The sequence below is a fragment of the Oryctolagus cuniculus genome, chromosome 6, assembly GCF_964237555.1.
Source record: "Oryctolagus cuniculus chromosome 6, mOryCun1.1, whole genome shotgun sequence".
NCBI classification, from domain to species: Eukaryota; Metazoa; Chordata; class Mammalia; order Lagomorpha; family Leporidae; genus Oryctolagus; species Oryctolagus cuniculus.
The window spans coordinates 26104947-26125122 of NC_091437.1; the positions used below are offsets into that span (position 1 = coordinate 26104947).

Below are 20176 nucleotides of genomic sequence, written 5' to 3' on the forward strand. Positions count from 1 at the left end.
AGAGAGATAAGAATGATATAAAAGGGGGTCCTTTAGTACAAGCGACAGTTGAATAAAGAGCTTATGTGAGTGAACACAGTAAAAGAAACACAAATGGAAGTGGGGATTTTAGGGACAGAACAGACCAGATGGTAGCTTATGTAACCAGTTGCCATCTCCAGCAATCTGCTTACTGTTTCTGGGTTGATGTACTTCAGATCTTGGTGTCTCCCTGACACGGTTGGCAGCACACATACCTAGAAATACCCAAGAGTTGAAATAATAGCAAGTATTCCATACCCAAGTTTGGGATCAAAGACCCATATACTGTCCTTCTTTCCAAAAGACAATTAAAAGCACAGAAATCTTCAAAAATCAATGGCCTTTATAAAACGCACATGCGGCAATTCCATTTCTAAGAACTGAATCTGAGGAACTAACCAAGGATGTGCACAAATTTTAGATTTCTCTATAAATTATGTTCATCTTGGCACCATTCATAAGGAAAAGTTACAAAACTAAATATTCAGAGTTGGCGCTGTGGCATAGCGGGTAAAGCCACCGTCCTGCAGTGCTGACATCCCAGATGGGCACTGGTTTGAGTTCCGGTTGCTCTACTTCTGATCCAGCTCTCTGTTGCAGCCTGGGAAAGCAGTAGAAGAGGGCTGAAGTCCTTGAGCGCCTGCACCCATGTGGGAGACCTGGAAGAAGCTCCTGGCTTTGGATCAGCCCAGCTCCGGTAGTTGTAGCCATCTGGGGAGTGAACCAGTGGATGGAAGCTAGCTAGCTAGCTAGCTCGCTCGCTGGCTCGCTCGTTCTCTCTCTCTCTCTTTCTTTGCTTCTGCCTCTCTAACTTTGCCTTTCATATAAATAAATAAATCTTTAAAAAAAACTAAATATTCTGGGGCTGACACTGTGGCATAGTGGGCAAGGTCACCACCTGTAGAGCCAGCATTCCATATGGATGCCGGTTTTGAGACCCGGCTGTTTCTCTTCCAATTCAGCTCTCTGCTATGGCCTGGAAAAGCAGTGGAAAATGGCCCATGTCCTTGGACCCCTGCATCCGCATGGGACACTCAAAAGAACTCCAGGCTCCTGGTCTTGGATCGGCGCAGCTCCAGCTGCTGTGGCCAATTGGGGAGTGAACTAGTGAATGGAAGACCTCTCTCTCTCTCTCTGCCTCTCCTTCTCTCTGTGTAACTCCAACTTTCAAATTTCTTTCTTTCTTTCTTTCTTTCTTTCTTTCTTTCTTTCTTTCTTTCTTTCTTTCTTTCTTTTTTTTTTTTTTTGACAGGCAGAGTGGACAGTGAAAGAGAGAGACAGTGAGAAAGGTCTTCCTTTGCGTTGGTTCACCCTCCAATGTCCGCCGCAGCCGGCACATCACACTGATCTGAAGCCAGGAGCCAGGTGCTTCTCTGGTCTCCCATGTGGGTGCAGGGCCCAAGGCCTTGGGCCATCCTCCACTACACTCCCAGGCCACAGCAGAGAGCTGGCCTGGAAGAGGGGCAACCGGGACAGAATCCGGCGCCCCAACTGGGGCTAGAACCTGGTGTGCTGGCGCCGCAAGGCGGAGGATTAGCCTAATTAGCCACGGCGCTGGCCCAAATTCTAACATGTCTTTTTTATTTATTATTTTTTTTGACAGGAAGAGTTAGTGAGAGAGAGAGAAGTAGAGAGAAAGGTCTTCCTTTTTCCATTGGTTCACCCCAAAAGTGGCCGCTATGACCGGTGGGTTGCGGCCAGCGTGCTGCGCCGATCCGAAGCCAGGAGCCAGGTGCTTCCTCCTGGTCTCCCATGTGGGTGCAGGGCCCAAGCACTTGGGCCATCCTCCACTGCACTCCCGGGCCACAGCAGAGAGCTGGACTGGAAGAGGAGCAACCGGGACAGAATCCGGCACCCCAACCGGGACTAGAACCCGGTGTGCCGGCGCCACAGGGGGAGGATTAGCCTAGTAAGCCATGCCACTGGCCCAATAAATTTCTTTAAAAAAAAAAAAAAAAACTAAACTAAATATTCGACAAGAAAGGATTTATAAATTAATTATGAATAGCCAAAAAATACAATAACATGTAGATGTTGAAAATAATGAGATGATACAGAATTATTATTGATATGAAAATATGCCCCTGATATAATTTTTAAATATTTATTTATTTGAAAGTCAGAGCTACACAGAGAGAGGAAAGGCAGAGAGATGGTCTTCCGTACGATGGTTCAATCTTCAGTTGGCTGCAACGGCCAGAGCTGCTCCAATCCAAAGCCAGGAGCCAGGAACTTCTTCCAGGTCTCCCACGTGGGTGCAGGGGCCCAAGGACTTGGGCCATCTTCTACTGCTTTCCCAGGTCACAGCAGAGAGCTGGATCAGAAGAGGAGCAGCAGGGACTAGAACCAGTACCCATTTGGGATGCTGGTGCTTCAGGCCAGAGCATTAACCCGCTGAGCCACAGCGCCAGTCCCACCCCTGATATAATATTAAATGGGGCAGAGGGCAGGTAACCCAGCAGATCATAAGATATTATGAACTATTTTTGTGGAAAAACTCAACAAAAAAACATTTCTGGGTTTTCTAGGTGTGCATGTGTTTGTGAAAATATATAGAAAAAACTGTGGTATATAAACTAAGAAATAATTATTCTGATTGATAAGTTTTGGGATAAATCTTCATTTTCTGCCTTTTCTATAATGATCAATATTATTAATATAATTTAAAAGATGTTTATAAAAAGGTGAAAAGTTTTATACTTTCTTGACTGTTCTAGATTTTCCCAGAAGAAGTAAGGAATATTTTCTCACTGGAAGGGCTTAAGGTTTAGATCTTAAAATGGTGCTTAGTGAGGACACATAATTATATTCAGTGTTTCTGCAAAGACAGAGGACAAAAGATTCAGCTGCCAAAGGAATTACTGAATATGGGACTCACCTTGGAGAAATCACCAATCAGATGCCCCTGGTTAGACTCTTCCTCCAGCATGTGGGCAATATTAATGTCACAGAGGGAAAGTGTCTTCTTTGGACCCACACCCTGGAAATGACAAGATTCCCACTGATACCCAATGCTCGTGTTAAGGGTTTAGAGATCAGGGATAGGGGAGTGGAGATTCTTTAATAATAGCATATCTGTTGATCAAGTAATTGCACTCCTTTCCCCAAGAAAATAAAGATAAGCATAAGCACTTGACAATAAGGATGGATAACCCAGCATGTTCATAACAGGACACAAATACTAATAAATCTTATAGGGTCTTGGTTAAACAAATCACATTCCATGCATTATAGATTGCCATGATAGAGTAAAAAGTATGGTGTTGGTTAATTTTAGTGACATGGAAATAAGTTTATGGTATCATTAAATGTGTTACAAATCATGTTCTTTGTAATACCACTTTAATACAAGATAGGTAAAAAGGCCTAGAAGGCCATACATCAAGTGCTAACTGTAATTATTTCTGACATGTGAGATTATGAGTATTTTACACTAGCTGCTTTTTGCTCATTTTGATTTTTAATTTTCCTATGGTATCATATACTGGTTTTAAAATATCTAGTGATATTTAGAATTTTTTAAAAGGAGAACAAGGGTTAAGTTTTTTGGAAGTGGCTTTCTATCACACTTCTGTTTTCTGAGATTTCTGCAGACTGCACAGAGCAGTAGTAAGGCTCCATCCCAGTTAGGTTCCCCTGCATTCTCTCAGATTTTAGAAAAGAAGGTTGTCATTGTGCACTAACTTCCCACACAGGACCTCTGCCCTCAAAGAGTTGTATTATGAGAGTTAACAGTAAAACTTGTTTCTAAGCCGGTGCTGTGGCTCACTTGGCTAATCCTCTGCCTGCGGCGCCAGCACACCAGGTTCTAGACCTGGTCGGGGCACCAGATTCTGTCCCAGTTGCTCCTCTTCCAGTCCAGCTCTCTGCTGTGGTCCAGGAAGGCAGTGGAGGATGGCCCAAGTGCTTGGGCCCTGCACCCGCATGGGAGACCAGGAGGAAGCACCTGGCTCTTGGCTTTGGATCAGCATAGCGCCAGAGGTAGCGGCCATTGGAGGGTGAACCTGCGGCAAAAAAGGAAGACCTTTCTCTCTGTCTCTCTCTCTCTCACTGTCTAATTCTGCCTGTCAAAAAAAACACAAAAAACAACAACAAAAAACTTGTTTCTCAAAGATTTATTCATCTCATTTTAATGTATTAAGTAGAGGATATTCTTATATCTCTTAAGTTTGAGTTATGCCTAAGTGTCCATCTCCATTGTTTGTTTTCTTAGGTGCTTCCTTAATTAATGATATAAGTTGTTCTCAAGTACTTACTTTCTTTTAATGTATTAGATGGAGGATATTCTTATGTATCATAAAAATAAATAAATAAAAAGTTGTAGGGGTCGGCGCTGTGGCGTAGCAGGAAAAGTTGCTGCCTGCATTGCCAGCATCCCACATGGGTGCTGGTTCAAGTCCTGGCCACTCTGTTTCCCATCCAGCTCTCTGCTATGGGCTGCGAAAGCAGTTGAGGATAGCCCAAGTCCTCGGGTCCCTGTAGCCACATGGGAGACTTCAGGCTCCTGGCTCTGGATCGGCTCAGCTCTGGCCGTTGCAATCATCTGGAGAGTGAACCAGCAGGTGGAAGACCTCTCTCTTTGTTTCTGCCTCTGTCTCTCTGTAACTTTGCCTTTCAAATAAATAAATATCTTAAAAAAGAAAAAAAGACAATGAAGAGATAACCTAAATAGTTGCTTAAAAAAAAGGCTGTAAAGACAGTATGATGACATCACTTCTCAAACTATGCTATAACATTTATTTTATTTTTTATAAGTCTTTTTAAAAAAAAAGATTTATTTTATTTATTTGAAAGAGTTACAGAGAGAGGAAGAGACAGAGAGAGAGAGGTCTTTTATCTGCTGGTTCACTCCCCAGATGGCCACAATGGTTGGAGCTGTGCTGATGAAGGCAGGAACCAGGAGCTTCTTCCAGGTCTCCCACGTGGGTTCAGGGGCCCAAAGTCTTGGGCCATCTTCTACTGCTTTTGCAGGCTATCACATAGAGCTGGACCAAAACAGGAGCAGCTGGGACTAGAACTGGCACCCATATGGGATGAGGGCACTTCAGGCCAGGGCTTTAACCCACTGTGCCACAGTGCCAGCCCATAACATATTTATTGTTAAATATTTTATGTATGTATATAGATAAAGAACAGAAAAAAAAGCAGCAAAGATCAAATATAGACAAGGAAAAGGAAAAAGACAAAAAAACAATTCCCAGACCAGAACAGAGAGGACAATGAGAAAGAACAACAGGTTCTGATCTTAAAAACCTCTTACCTTCCTGAACATCTTATAGCCAGAACAATACTTTTTGTATACTTTATTTGGTATCGTGCTGTCCTTGGATTTTACCTGCTTTAGTCTTGGCCCATTCAGACCCTCTGGCATCGAGGGTGAGCGATATAGGCAGCTTCTGTTCAGGGATGCCTGTTTGGGAATACCAAGTGAGAAGCCAAAAAAGTTAGTCTAAACAAAAGATTATAATTAAAAAAAAAAAAAAGATTACTTATTTGAAAGTGAGCAACAAAGAGAGAGGGAGAGAGAGAGAAATCTTCCATCTGCTGGCTCATTGCCCAGATGACCACAACAGATAGGGTTGGGCCAGGCTGAAGCCAGGAGCTTCCTCCAGGTCTCCCACATTTGTGCAGGGGCCCTAGCACTTTGGGCCATTCTCCTTTCCCAGGCCATTAGCAGGGAGCTGGTTCAGAAGTGGAGCAGCTACAGCTCAATTCACAACAGCTAAGATATGGAATCAACTCAAATGTCCATCAACTGAAAACTGGATAAAAGAAATTATGGTGGCCGGCGCCGTGACTCAATAGGCTAATCCTCCGCCTTGCGGTACCAGCACACCAGGTTCTAGCCCGGTCGGGGCGCCAGATTCTGTCCCGCTTGCCCCTCTTCCAGGCCAGCTCTCTGCTATGGCCTGGGAGTGCAGTGGAGGATGCCCCAAGTGCTTGGGCCCTGCACCCGCATGGGAGACCAGGAGAGGCACCTGGCACCTGGCTCCTGGCTTCGGATCAGCGTGATGCGCTGGCTGCAGCGCACTGGCCGTAGCGGCCATTGGAGGGTGAACCAACGGCAAAAGGAAGACCTTTGTCTCTCTCTCTCTCTCTTACTGTCCACTCTGCCTGTCAAAAAAAAAAAAAAAAAAAAAAAAGAAATTATGGTATATGTACACCATAGAATACTATACTACAGTTTAAAAAAATGAAATCCTGTCATTTGCAACAAAATGGATGAAAATGGAAACCATCATTCTTAGTGAAATAAGCTTGTCTCAAAAAGACAAATGCCATATGTTCTCCCTGATATGTGGTAACTAATAGAGTACCTAAAAGGAAATCTATAGAAATGAAATTGACACTTTGAGATGTGATGATTTTGAATAGCCCTTGTCTCAACTGTTGAGGAACAGTTTTGCTTTTTTAAATACTATTTGTTGAACTTTTTACTTAGTATAGTGCTAATCTTATGAGTATAAAGTTAATTGAAAATAGATCTTTGTAAAAAATAAGAATGGGAATAGGGGAGGAAGAAGAAAGGTGGGAGTGTGGATGGAAGGGAGGGTAGGGTGGAAAGAATCACTACGACTCTAAATTTGTATATATGAAATGCATGAAGTTTGTATATCTTAAATAAAAGGTTTCTACGTAAAAAAAATAAGTAAAGTAGAAACAGTTGCAAACTATAAAAAAAAAAAAAAAGAAAAGAAAGGAAGAAATGGAGCAGCTAGGATATGAACCAGTGCCCATATGGAATGCCAGTGTTGCAGGCAGCAGCTTAACTTGCTACACCGTAAAACAGGCCCTAGGTGAAAATTATTAAACAACATATGTATATGTCACTTTTTTGGTAGTAGTTTCTTTGAGTGAGAGAGAAATATAAGACAGTTTTTTTTTTTTTTTTTCAAAAAAGTAATTATTAATGGAGAAGGGGAAAAGTCACAGATTAAACATCATGCAAGAAAAAGAGAAACACTAGACTCATGGAACAGGATGACCAATATAGGATTGACACTATGAAGCTCATCAGGAAAAACATGGACAAAAGGCCGGTGCCGCGGCTCACTAGGCTAATCCTCCGCCTTGCGGCGCCGGCACACCAGGTTCTAGCCCGGTCGGGGCGCCAGATTCTGTCCTGGTTGCCCCTCTTCCAGGCCAGCTCTCTGCTATGGCCAGGGAGTGCCGTGGAGGATGGCCCAAGTGCTTGGGCCCTGCACCCCATGGGAGACCAGGAGAAGCACCTGGCTCCCGGCTTCAGATCAGCGCGGTGCGCTGGCCACAGTGCGCCGGCCGCCGCAGCCATTGGAGGGTGAACCAACAGCAAAAGGAAGACCTTTGTCTCTCTCTCTCACTGTCCACTCTGCCTGTCAAAAAAAAAAAAAAAAGAAAAAAAGAAAAAAAAAGAAAAAAAGAAAAATATGGACAAAATACTATGAAGAATTAGCCCTGAGAGTTGTTGATATAGAAATGGACTAAAGTACAAAGGACAGATTATTGCTCATTTGAAAGGCCTGATTTCGGCATATTATACCCAGAGGCAGGGAGATCTATGAAATGATTTGTGATAACTACCAACTAATCCAAGATTCTATCATCGGCCCAAGATACCATGGGTCTTCTACCTCGGACTGAGATAACAGACAAAAGCTCTCTCTCTCTACATAGTCACCTCACCAGTGTTACGAATTGGTTTAGGAGAGGGCTAGACAATGAGGGAGCCATTAGTGGAAGACAGCTGATGGACAATGATTTCTGGGGGAAGACAATAGGAATATTAATATTTTACTTTATACCAACTATGCCTATCATGGTGTTTGTTATATCCACAGTTCGCCCTTGCTCATGGGCCAGTTAGCTGTGCAGTACACATTTTATATACCAGTGATCTACATCCACCCCTTACCTTGGGCACCCCTCCTTATGTCTCTGTCTACTGGACCCCTAGCCATTGATGACAGAACTATAATGCAGGTTGATTGCACCTATTTAGTGGTATATATATATATTTTTAAAGATTTATTTATTTATTTACTTGAAAGTCAGAGTTACAGGCCGGCGCCACGGCTCACTAGGCTAATCCTCCGCTGCGGCACCAGCACACTTGGTTCTAGTCCCAGTCGGGGCGCCAGATTCTGTCCCGGTCGCTCCTCTTCCTGTCCAGCTCTCTGCTATGGCCCAGGAGTGCAGTGGAGGATGGCCCAAGTGCTTGGGCCCTGCACCTGTGTGGGAGACCAGGAGGAAGCACCTGGCTCCTGGCTTCGGATCAGCACGGTGCGCTGGCCGCAGCAGCCATTAGAGGGTGAACCAAGGGAAAAGGAAGACCTTTCTCCCTGTCTCTCTCTCTCTCTCACTGTCCACTCTGCATGTCAAAAAAAATAATAAATAAATAAATAAAAATTAAAAAAATAAAAGTCAGAGTTACACACAGAGAGAAGGAAAGGCAGAGGCAAAGAGACAGAGAGAGGTCTTCCATCTATTGGTTCATTCCCCTGCTGGCCACCACGGCCGGAGCTGTGCCGATTCAAAGCCAGGAGCCAATGTCTTCTTCCAGGTCTCCCATGTGGGTGGGAGATGAACTTGAGCCATCTTCCATTGCTTTCCTAGGCCATAGCCGAGAGTTGGATCAGAAGAGGAGCAGCTGGGACTTAAATCAGTGCCCATATGGGATGCTAGCACTGTAGGCAGTGACTTTACCTATTACACCACAGCGCCAACCTGTAGTGGTGTAGAATAAGAAATAAATGACCCAGGCCTTTCAGATTTCCTTTTTTCATGTCTAATCTGGAAAAATGAAGAAGTAATTAAGCTGACAGGGGCCAGAGCTCTGGTGTGGTGGGTGGGGCCACCGCCTGCAAAGCTGGCATTCATATGGGCACCGGTTCGAGTCCCACCTGCTCCACTTCTGATCCAGCTCTCTGCTGTGGCCTAGGAAAGCAGTGGAGGATGGCCCAGGTGCTTGGGCCCTGCACCCACATAGGAAGACCCAGAGGAGGTTCCTAGCTCCTGGCTGCAGATCAGCATAGCTCCAGCTGCTGCAGCCGTTTAGGGAGTAGGCCAGCGGATGGAGGATCTGGTTCTACATCTCTCTGTAACTCTTTCAATTAAATATTTAAAAAAAAAAAGAAATAATTAAGATGACAAGAAGGAAGCCAAGAGATACAGCTGCAGTCAAGCAGACAGAAGAAGGGAGTTTATGAGAGGAGTGGTCAGGAATTGAGAAGCAGGTTGCCTAGGCTCTGTGACAGACTTCCCTTTATGTAATTTCAGTTTTTCCCTGAGAGGGCAGGACAGAGTTAGATCAAAATTCAAATTTGCAGTCCTTAATGTAATCTTCGTTGTATCCTAAAGAGCCTCTCCAGGAACACAATATAATTGTTAAGGTAAACACTCATTTTATAGAGTTTGCAATTAATTAACTAAATGAAATGGATCTAACTTTCTGTACTGCATCTAAGGAATTTTTATCTAACTGAAAGTCACAAAATTTTTCTCCAATGTTTTCTTCAAATGTTGCAGTTTTGTTTTTGTTTAAAAGGCAAGGGGAGGGCTGATGTTGAGGCACAAAGGGTAAAGCTGCTGCCTGCAATGCTGGCATCCCATCTGGGTGGCAGTTCCTGTGACGGCTGTTCCACCTCCAATTCAGCTACCTGGTGATGGCTAGGAAAAGTAGCAGAAGATGGCCCGTGTTTAGGCCCCTGCCACATACTTGGGAGACCTGGATGAAGCTTTTGGCTCCTTTCTTCAGCCTGGCCCAGTCCTATCCAATGCAGCCATCTGGGGAGTCAATCAGAGGATGGAAGATCTCTCTCTCTTTCTCTTTCTCTCTTGCTATCTCTATCTCTGACTTTCAAATAAATGCTAAAAAAAAAAAAAAAAAAAAAAAAGAATACTAGCTCTCAAACTTCAGTGTGCATCAAAATCACCTGGGAGAATAGTAAAAACACAAATTGTGGGGCCAATCCCAGAGTCTCTGATTCAGAAGGTCTAGGATGGGGCCCACAAATTTGCATTGCTAAGAAATTTGCTGCGGGGCCATAGTGGGTTAAGCTGCAGCCCACATTGGCATCCCATGTGGGCACCAGTTCGAGTCCTGGCTGCTCCACTTCCGACCCGGCTCTCTGTTGTGGCCTGGGAAAGCAGTGGAAGACGGCCCAAGTCCTTGGACCCCTGCACCTGTGTGGGAGACCCAGAAGGAACTCCTGGCTGCTGCCTTCAAATCGGTACAGCTCCAGCCGTTGCAGTCAATTGGGGGGTGAACCAGTGGATGGAAGATTTCTCTCTCTACCTCTCCTTCTCTTTCTATGTAACTCTGACATACAAATAAATAAATAAATCTTAAAAAAAAAAAAAAAGAAAGAAATTTGCTGGTAAGTACTAAGTGTTTAGCCTGGTAGCTGGGAGGCCTGAGTCCCACATTCTGGTGTCTTGGATGCATTCCTGGCTCTGGCTCCTGACTCTAGCTTCCTGCTAATGCAGACTCTGGGAGGTAGCAGTGATGGCTCAAATGATTGTGTTCTTGCCTATCACATGGAGACTTGGATTGCATTCCTGGTTCTTGGATCCAGCCACTGCCAGCATTTGGGGAGGAACCAGCACAGCACCTTGGTTGCACTAGCCATATATATTAAGTTCTCAATAGCTACAAATGGTTAATGGCTACAGTATCAGACAGATATGAAACATTTCTTTACTCTCAGAGAGTTTTTCTTTAAAAAAAAAAACTTTATTAATTTGAAAGGAAGAGTTACAGAGAGACAAGGAGAGACAGAGAGAGGTTTTCCATCTGTTACTTCACTCCTCAAACGGCTGCAACAACCAAGGTTGGGCCAGGCTGAAGCCAAGAGACAGGAGCTTCTTCCAAATCTCCCACGTGGGTGCAGGGGCTCAAGGACTTGGGCCATCCTCTGCTACTTTCTCAGGCATATTAGCAGGGAGATGGATTGGAAGTGGAATAGCTGGGACATGAACCAGTACCCATATGGGAGGCTGGCATCATAGGAGGTGGCTTAACCCACTATACCATAGTGCTGGCCCCTACTCTCAGAAAGTTTTTCTGAATAGCATTGCTCCAGATAATTGATTCAGCATTGTTGGTTTTTTTTTTTTTTTCTTTTTAATTTACTTATTTGAGAGGTAGTTACAGACACAGGGAGGGAGAGACAGAGAAAGTTTTCCCATTCATTGGTTGACTTCCCAAATGGCCACAATGGCTGAAGCTGACCCTATCCGAAGCCAGGAGCCAGGAGCTTCTTCTGGGTCACCCACATGGGTGCAGGGGCTCAAGCACTTGGGCCATCCTCCACTGCTTTCCCCAGCTGTTACTAGAAAGCTGGATTAGAAGAGGAGTAGCATATATGGAATGCCAGCCCTATAGGTGGAGGCTTAGCCTACTATGCCACAACTCAAGCCCCTCAACATTATTTTTATACTTTATTCAAACTCTGAGGATTTAAGTTTATCAACCTTACAGAAAAACAGCAATTATCAATGTTACATATTCCTAGGAAGATTTTTACCTCTCAGGTATCTTCAACAGGAAACACAATATAATTGCCTGCTAGAGGCAGGCAGGTCTCAGTTTAAGTCCTGGCTCTGTCACTTTAACTATGTGATTTTAGATAAGATACTTTACCTCATGGCCCAATGGCCTCCCCTTAAAGTGAGAGATAATATTCATTCTTCTGGGTTGACGGAATTAAATGTGGCATTAGATACTGATGTAAACTGTCCAGTGCATGCTAGGTAGTCAACTAACAGGAGCTATAATGAGCCAGCTCTCATTCTTCTTTCTCACCCTCATCTTTTACTAAAACCAACAGCATTTCCTTTCCTTTTTTTTTTTTTTAAGATTTATTTTATTGATTTGAAAGACAGAGTTACAGAGAGAGAGGGAGAGACATTTTCCATGCACTGATTCTCTCTCTAAATTGCCACAATGGCCAGGGCTGGCTCAGGCCACAGCCAGGAGCCAGGAGCTTCTTCCAGGTCTCTCATGTGGGTGCAGGGGCACAAACACTTGGGTAATTCTACACTGCTTTCCCAGGCCATTAGCAAGGAGCTCCAAAGTGGAGCAGCGGGGACTTGGGTGGCAGCTTAATCCACTATACCACAACTCTGGCCCAAACATTTCACTTTCCTACAATGCTCATTAATAATGCTTTGGAAAGTGACTTCATAACTCCTCAAATGCCTGCACCAAGGTTTTCCAGCACTCTGCATTAGGCTCTCACAAACTGATATTTAAAAAGAAAAAAAATCTACTCTACTACCAAGAGGTCAAACGCAATATGGCCTCAGACCGACTAAAATCCCTATCGGGGCTGGTGTTGTGGCACAGTGGGTTAAACTGCCACCTGCAGTGCCAGCATCCCATATGACTGGTAGTTCCAGTCCTGGATGTTCCACTTCTGATCCAGCTTCCTGCTGGTGCACCTGGGGAAGCAGCAGAGGATGGCCCAAGTGCTTGGGCCCCTGCACCCACATGGAAGACCCAGATGGAGTTCCAGGCTCCTGGCTTCTGCATGGCCATTGCAGCCACATGGGGAATGAACCAGCAAATGGAATATCTCTGTATTTCTCCCTCTCTATGTAACTCAGTCTTTCAAATAAAAAATAAGTTTTTTGTCAGGCAGGGTGGACAGTGAGAGAGAGAGAGAGACAGAGAGAAAGGTCTTCCTTTGCCATTGGTTCACCCTCCAATGGCCGCCACAGCCAGCGCGTGCGGCCGGCGCACCACGCTGATCCGATGGCAGGAGCCAGGTACTTATCCTGGTCTCCCATGGGGTGCAGGGCCCAAGGACTTGGGCCATCCTCCACTGCACTCCCTGGCCACAGCAGAGAGCTGGCCTGGAAGAGGGGCAACCGGCACAGAATCCGGCGCCCTGACCGGGACTAGAACCCGGTGTGCCGGCGCCGCAAGGCGGAGGATTAGCCTAGTGAGCCATGGCGCCCTCTTTTTAAAAAATTAGTTATTTATTTGAAAGGCAGTATTACAGAGGCAGAGAGAGAGAGAGAGAGAGAGGAAGGCAGGTCTTCTATCACCTGTTCACTCTCCAAATTACCGCCACAGCTGGAGCTGGGCCAATTAGAAGCCAGGAGCCTGGAGCCTCCCCCAAGTCTTCCACATGGGTGCAGGGGCCCAAGGACTTGGGCCATCCCCTATTGCTTTCCCAGGCCATAGCAGAGAGGGATCAGAAGTGGAGCAGCCAGGACTCAAACTGGTGCCTAGATGGGACACCGGTATGGTGGCTTCATCTGCTAGGCCACAGCACTGGCCCCATAAATAAATCTTTAAAAAAACAAAATCTCCCCTATCTCTCAAACTTTCTGTCAGCAACTTCTAATCACATTATTGTCCTTACCTTACTGTGTCTACCTAATGGCATCTTGCTTCCCATCCAGGTTTTCATTCGTCACTGTTGACTGCACGGCTGCCTTCAGCATCACCACCTTCATTTACCATGGGCGATCCCCCACCCTCACTTAATTATCCCTGGCTTTGCAAAGCCTCCACTCTTGCTTCCAGGCCAGAGCATTCTTGTAGGAAGACACCAGGCTATGCAGGACTATCTTACAAGACCTCATAAATATAATCTTATTAACCTTTTAGTAATTCTGTAGTATATAAAAGTCAACCATAGCCTTCTTAACACTCTTCAAGACCCTTAGCTACCAATCTTCTCAGAGCAATCAAATTACTTTCAAGTTTACTCTGCTGAGACCATCAAGGCCAACAAGCATCCCTTACTTATCAGCCTTCTTCATAACTCCACATATTTCACTCCTTAGCCTATGATAATTAAGCACTTGTATTACATAGCACCAATAATTAAGCACTGTTGACAAGTATTTTTTTTTTTTTTTTTTGACAGGCAGAGTGGACAGTGAGAGAGACAGAGAGAAAGGTCTTCCTTTTGCCGTTGGTTCACCCTCCAATGGCCGCCGCGGCCGGTGCGCAGGAGAATTAGCCTACTGAGCCGCGGCACCAGCCACAAGTATTGTTCTATGAGCTTTATGTGTAATTATCTCATTCGATCTTTATGGTAATCCTAGCAAATAAACATTAAAACTATGTCTGGGGCTGGCGCTGCGGCTCACTAGGCTAATCCTCTGCCTGCGGCGCCGGCACACCAGGTTCTAGTCCTGGTTGGGGCGCCAGATTCTGTCCTGGTTGTCCCTCTTTCTGTCTAGCTCTCTGCTGTGGCCAGGGAGTGCAGTGGAGGATGGCCCAAGTCCTTGGGCCCTGCACCCCATGGGAGACCAGGAGAAGCACCTGGCTCCTGGCTTCAGATCAGCGTGGTGCGCTGGCTTCGGCGGCCATTGGAGGGTAAACCAACGGTAAAGGAAGACCTTTCTCTCTGTCTCTCTCTCTCACTGTCCACTCTGCCTGTTAAAAACCTGCGGCGCTGGCACACTGGGTTCTAGTCCCGGTCAGGGTGCCGGATTCTGTCCCGGTTGTCCCTCTTTCAGGCCAGCTCTCTGCTATGGCCCGGGAGTGCAGTGGAGGATGGCCCAAGTCTTTGGGCCCTGCACCCCATGGGAGACCAGGATAAGTACCTGGCTCCTGCCATCGGATCAGCGCGGTGCGCCGGCCGCACGTGCTGGCTGCGGCGGCCATTGGAGGGTGAACCAATGGCAAAGGAAGACCTTTCTCCCTGTCTCTCTCTCTCACTGTCCACTCTGCCTGTCAAAAAACAAACAACAAAAAAACTATGTTTTATAGATTTTTTTTAAGATTTATTTACTTGAAAGTCAGAGTTACAGAGAAGGAGAGGTAGAAAGAAAGAGAGAAAGAGAGAAAGAGAGAGAGAGAGAGACATCTTCCATCCACTGGTTCCCTTCCCAATTGGCCTCAACGGCCAGATCTACACTGATCTGAAGACAGGAGCCAGGAGCTTCTTCCGGGACTCCCACGTGTTTGCAGGGGCCCAAGCACTTGGGCCATCTTCTGCAGCTTTCCCAGGCAATAACAGAGAGTTAGATCGGAAGTGGAGCATCCGGGACTCAAACCGGTTCCCATATGGCATGCTGGCAACTGCAGGCAGAGGCTTTACTCGCTATGCCACAGCGCCGGCCCCATTTTATAGATTTAAGGTATGGGGCCGGCATTGTGGCATAGTGCTTTAAGCCACTGCCTGTGATGCTGGCATTCTTTGTGGGTGCTGGTTCAAGACCCGGCTGCTCCAAATCCAACCTAGCTCCCTGCTAATGTGTCTGGGAAAGCAGCAGGCCCAGGTACTTGGGCCCCTGCCACCCACATGAGAGACCCAGAAGAAGTTCCAACTTCCTAGCTTCAGCCTGGTACAGTCCCAGATTTTGCGGCCATTTGGGGAGATAACCAGCAGATGGAAGATTTCTCTCTATCTCTGCCTTTCAAATAAATAAAAAAGAAATTAAAAAAAAAAAAAAGAAATTGAGGTACAGGGAGGATTCCTCCATGGTCATTCAGCTACAAGTGGCAGGGTTAGGCTAGGCACTGTGGTGCAGCAGGTTAAGATGCTGCTTGTGATGCACTTATCATGTACTGAAATGCTGGTTCAAGTACTGGCTATTCCACTTCCCTTTCAGCTTCTTGCTAATGTGCCTAGAAAGGCAGTGGCTGATGACCCAAGCACTTGGGTTCCTGCCATGCAAGTAGGAGACCTGGATGGAGTTCCTGCTTCCTGGCTTTAACCTGGCCCAGACCTGGCTGCTGTGACCATTTTGGGAGTGAACCAGCAAATGCAAGATTGATCTGTCTCCCTGCCCATCAACCCTGATACTCTATCTTTCAAATAGTAAAAATGAATTATTAAAGAATCATTAAAATGGTAAACTTTATGTATCTTATACTTTATTACAATTTTTTAAATGCATAAAGTGAACAAGTATATATAAGGGACCATTACTTTTATATATTTATTTCTAAATTTTTATTTATTTTCCCTTTATTTGAAAGGCACATACACAGATAGAGATATATCTTCCATTGGTTGGCTCATTCCCCAGATGTTCACAATAGCTGGGACTGGGCCAGGCCAAAGCCAGGAGCCAGCAACTCAATTTGAGTCTCCCACTTGGATGGCAGGAAACCAAGTACTTGAGTCTCATGTGCAGCCTCCCAGGGTGCATATTAACAGGAAGCTGGACTGGAAGTGGGATAGCCAGGATGCAAGCCAGCACTCTGATGTGGGACGTGTGAGTCCCAAGCAGCGGCTTAATCTGCTGGTCACGACACCAGCTGCTGTATCTTTATTCTGAATCACTACTTTCTAGTTTTTGACTGATATTCCTCCTTTCCTCAGTAGCTACTATGGAAAGCTCTTTCTCTCTGCTTTACACTTGGAGTCATTAGCCTTCCTTTTCCCTTCTATGCAGTTGGTCCTGAAGGCTCCAATTCCTTATTCTGTATTTCCATTTAAATTTCCCGTGATCACCTCTAACTCAAATGCCTAAAACAGAACATATTTGATCCCTTTGAATTTACCTTTATTTTCAAATTTATTATAGTATCACCAGTTATTATAGTATCACCAGTATCTCTACTACTCAGAATAAAGCCAAAAGTTGTATCCTCACAAATTTCTCTGTCCTTTTGTCAGATCACCCTGTCATTGAAAGCACTTTTAACAAACTGCTATTATCCTACTTATTGGATGACTTCTTTATATTGTTTATCTTCTTAATCAGAAAAAAAAATAAGTATACTCTTCATGAAAATTAGAAATTGAGTTTGGGGCTGGCAGCGTGGCATAGTGGGCTAAGGCCTCCACCTGTGGCACTAGCATCCCATATGAGAGCCAGTTCGAGTCCCGGCTGCTCCTCTTCCAATCCAGCTCTCTGCAATGGCCTGGGAAAGCAGTATAAGATGGCCCAAATGCTTGGGCCGCTGCAACCGCATGGGAGATCTGGAAGAAGTTACTGGCTCCTGGCTTCAGATCAGATCAGCTCTGGCTGCTGATCAGCCATTTGGGGAGTCAACCAGCAGATAGAAGACCTGTCTCTCTATCTGTCTGTCCCTCTCTCTGTCTGTAACTCTACCTCTCAAAATAAATAAACAAAATATTTTTAAAAAAAGAATATCTTCTAAAAAAAAATTGTGTGTCCTCATCGTGACAGTGTCCTCAATTCTAATATAGCACCTAGTATCTATCAGTATCATAATAAATAGTGAACATTGTTACTAATTCCATTCATTTTTTATTCATAATAATAAAGTATGTGGAGTATGATAAACTGCTTTAAAATTTTTTCCAGTTTTATTAAGGTTTAATTGACAAAATCAGCATTTATTCAAGGTATACAATATGCTGATTTATATACCCTTATGCATGTGTAATGATTACCACAATTAAATTAATCAGCACATCCTTCACCACACAGTTATCATTTTGTATGTGAGAGAGAGAGAAACAGGTGGGGGGGAGATAAAGAGGTGAGCACACAAACTGCTTTTACACTGTGTCACATATACAACAATCCTATTGAAGGAGTAGATCATTATTATGCTCTCCACTGAATAATAAAATAAGTTAAACCACAGAATGGTTAACTGTCTTGCAAATGGTTTCAATATTAGCAAACAAGAGAAAAACTAGAATCCAAGTGTTCCAACACCACTATACCATATTTGTCTTGTATAATGAACACATGTTTAGGGGCCAGCATTGTAGTGCAGCAGGTTATACCACCACTTGTAACACCAGGATGCCATATCAGAGCCGGCTCCAGTCCTGGCTGCTCTGCCACTACCAATCCATCTACCCACTAATGTGTCTGGGAAGGCAGTAGAAAATGGCCCAAATTAGGGCCCATGTCACACACATGGGAGTTTCAGATGGAGTTTCAGGCTTCTGGCCCAACCCCAGCTATTGTGGCCATTTGGTGAGTGAACCAGCAGATAGAAGATCTCTCTCTTATCTCTCTATCATTCTGCCTTTCAAATAAATACAAAAAATGTAGAAAACCACATTCATATCCATATTTGTTTCTAAGAAATAGATTCAAAAATGAAAAATCCTTCAAATGCTCTTAAGCATCAGTATGTCCATGGCCTATAAGGTTCAGACCCTATATGTATCTTCCAGTGATGTGTCAAAGATAAATGGAAACAGAAGAAGGATACTGTAAGATACCTGAAAAATCATGTCAGGTACATTCCACCTATTACTATTATCCTGGAGTTGTTACTTAAAAAGATATCTGTGGTGATCTACTCAAACTACTAACTGCAATCTGCCCACCCAGCAAAATAGTCACATGGTGATGTGACACCCTATCAGTCAGGGAACTCTTAGAATCTAAAAGCCACATCTTCTTGATCTCAACAGCCTAAGCATTTGGTACAGTGGTTGTACCATATTAATACAGACAATACTCTTTATTCAAGAATGAAGGAATGTGAAGAATACAAAACATCATCAGAGAACACCTTACCTTGCCCTCTTCTTGATCCTCCAAGGAAAATTCCATCAATTCATCTGAAATCTCTTCTGCCCTATCTTCTACTGCTTCTGGATTTTTATCCAATTTTGGAAATAGAGTAATGGGACTGCCCAAATAATTCATCTCACTTTCCACCAAGTCTCCATTGTCCTGCCAAGTATATGAAAAACATTAAAAACTCTTCAAGATCCTGACCTTACACTGTATACAAAAATTAACACAAAATATATCAGAGGCTTAAGTGTAAGAGCTAAAACACTAAACCTCTTAGAAGAAAACACAGATGGAAAAGTTTAATGACATTGGATTTGGGAATGACTTCCTGGATCCGACACCAAAACTTGGTGTTCAGCAAAATGAAAAACTTGTGTGCATCAAAGGACACTGGTGGGGATGGCATTATCATAGAGTGGGTTAAGCTGCCAACTGCAAAACAAGCATCTCATAATATAGGCATCAGTTTGAGTCCCAGCTGCTCCATTTCTGATCCAGTTCCCTGCTAATGTGCCTGGGAAAGCAGCAGCAGATGTCCCAAATGCTTAGGCACCTGCCAGCCACATGAGACCAGATGAAGTTTTAGGATCCTGGCTTCGGCCTAACTTCAGCCTGGTCCAGCCATTAAGACCATGTGGAGAGTGAAGCAGAAGATTTAAGATCTTTCTATTTCTCTCTCTCTCTTTCTCTGTAAATCTGCCTTTCAAATAAATCTTTAAAAAAAAAAAAAACATACTAATACAATTGAGAACGTGAAAAGACAACATAGAAAATGGAAGAAAACATTTGCAAATTATAGATCCAACTAGGGCTTAATATCAAAATATTATCTCAGAGCTGAACAATAAAAAAAAAATACCCCAAACAGGACTCAGACATTTTCCCAAGGAAGATACACAATGGTCAAGAAAGCACATCATAAATGCTAATTGTATATTGATCATAGCAGCTCAACATAAATAATCATTTGTGAAATGCAAATCAAAATTACAATGAGATAAGATTCCAAACCAACCAGGATAGCTATTAGGACATTTCAAAAATTTGTAGGGGAATGGAATTAAGTTTATTCTGGTACAAAAAAATTTTAAATCCATGCAGTTTTTTCATTATAGGCATTTTTATGAACTTTCTGAAATACAGAGAGACACAGGCTCCCATCTGCTTCCCAAATGCCTGCAATAGCCAGAGCTCAATACAGGTCTCCCATGTGGATGGCAGGAATCCAATTACTTGAGCCATCATTGTTCCCCACAAGGGTGTGCATTAGCAAGAAGTTGGAATAAGAAGTGAAACTGGTACTCAAATCCAGGCACTACAATTTGAGAGGCAGGTACACCAAATGGCATCGTAACTGCTCCAACAAACCCCCACCTCTCCTTAAATTTAAACAAATGAAAAGGTCAGAGGACACATGGCTTCTCTCTTTCACTGTTTAAACTTTACTTCTCCCATCCCTTTTCTCATCCAAGTCATCTGAGGAAAAAAAAAAGGTCATAAACCCCACAACTGCCATCCCATAGCTCCTATTACCTAAATAAACCCTTAAGCATGATGTTCAGAGACTCACCAGCAAAGAAAGGGGCGACACATAAGGCCCCCTTGGTCTCTTTTGAAACCTCAGGTTCCTGGGTGCCTGCCACTGGGAAGGCTTCAAAGTGTTGCGTGCCTACATAAAGAAAATGCATTGGCAGGAGGAAGAGATGTACTAGTGGGCCCTGCCAAAAACATTTCATCTGATCACACCATG

General features: G+C 44.2%; 1 protein-coding gene across 12 annotated transcripts in view; it reads right to left on the bottom strand.

The window, feature by feature from the left end:
* Nucleotides 1–20176, bottom strand: part of CDC25C (cell division cycle 25C) — a 38622-nt gene that overhangs the window by 7729 nt on the left and 10717 nt on the right. For 5 of the 12 annotated variants that reach the window (XM_008255092.4, XM_008255084.4, XM_051843420.2 and 2 more), the window contains exons 7-11: nucleotides 19997–20095; nucleotides 18424–18582; nucleotides 5357–5431; nucleotides 2900–3001; nucleotides 174–236 (exon numbers count right to left, since the gene is read on the bottom strand). In XM_008255092.4, the coding sequence (XP_008253314.1) occupies nucleotides 174–236; nucleotides 2900–3001; nucleotides 5357–5431; nucleotides 18424–18582; nucleotides 19997–20095 (498 nt within the window). The remainder of the gene's footprint in view (nucleotides 1–173; nucleotides 237–2899; nucleotides 3002–5356; nucleotides 5432–18423; nucleotides 18583–19996; nucleotides 20096–20176) is intronic. The other 7 variants (XM_051843426.2, XM_051843422.2, XM_008255087.4 and 4 more) reach the window with 5 other exon arrangements.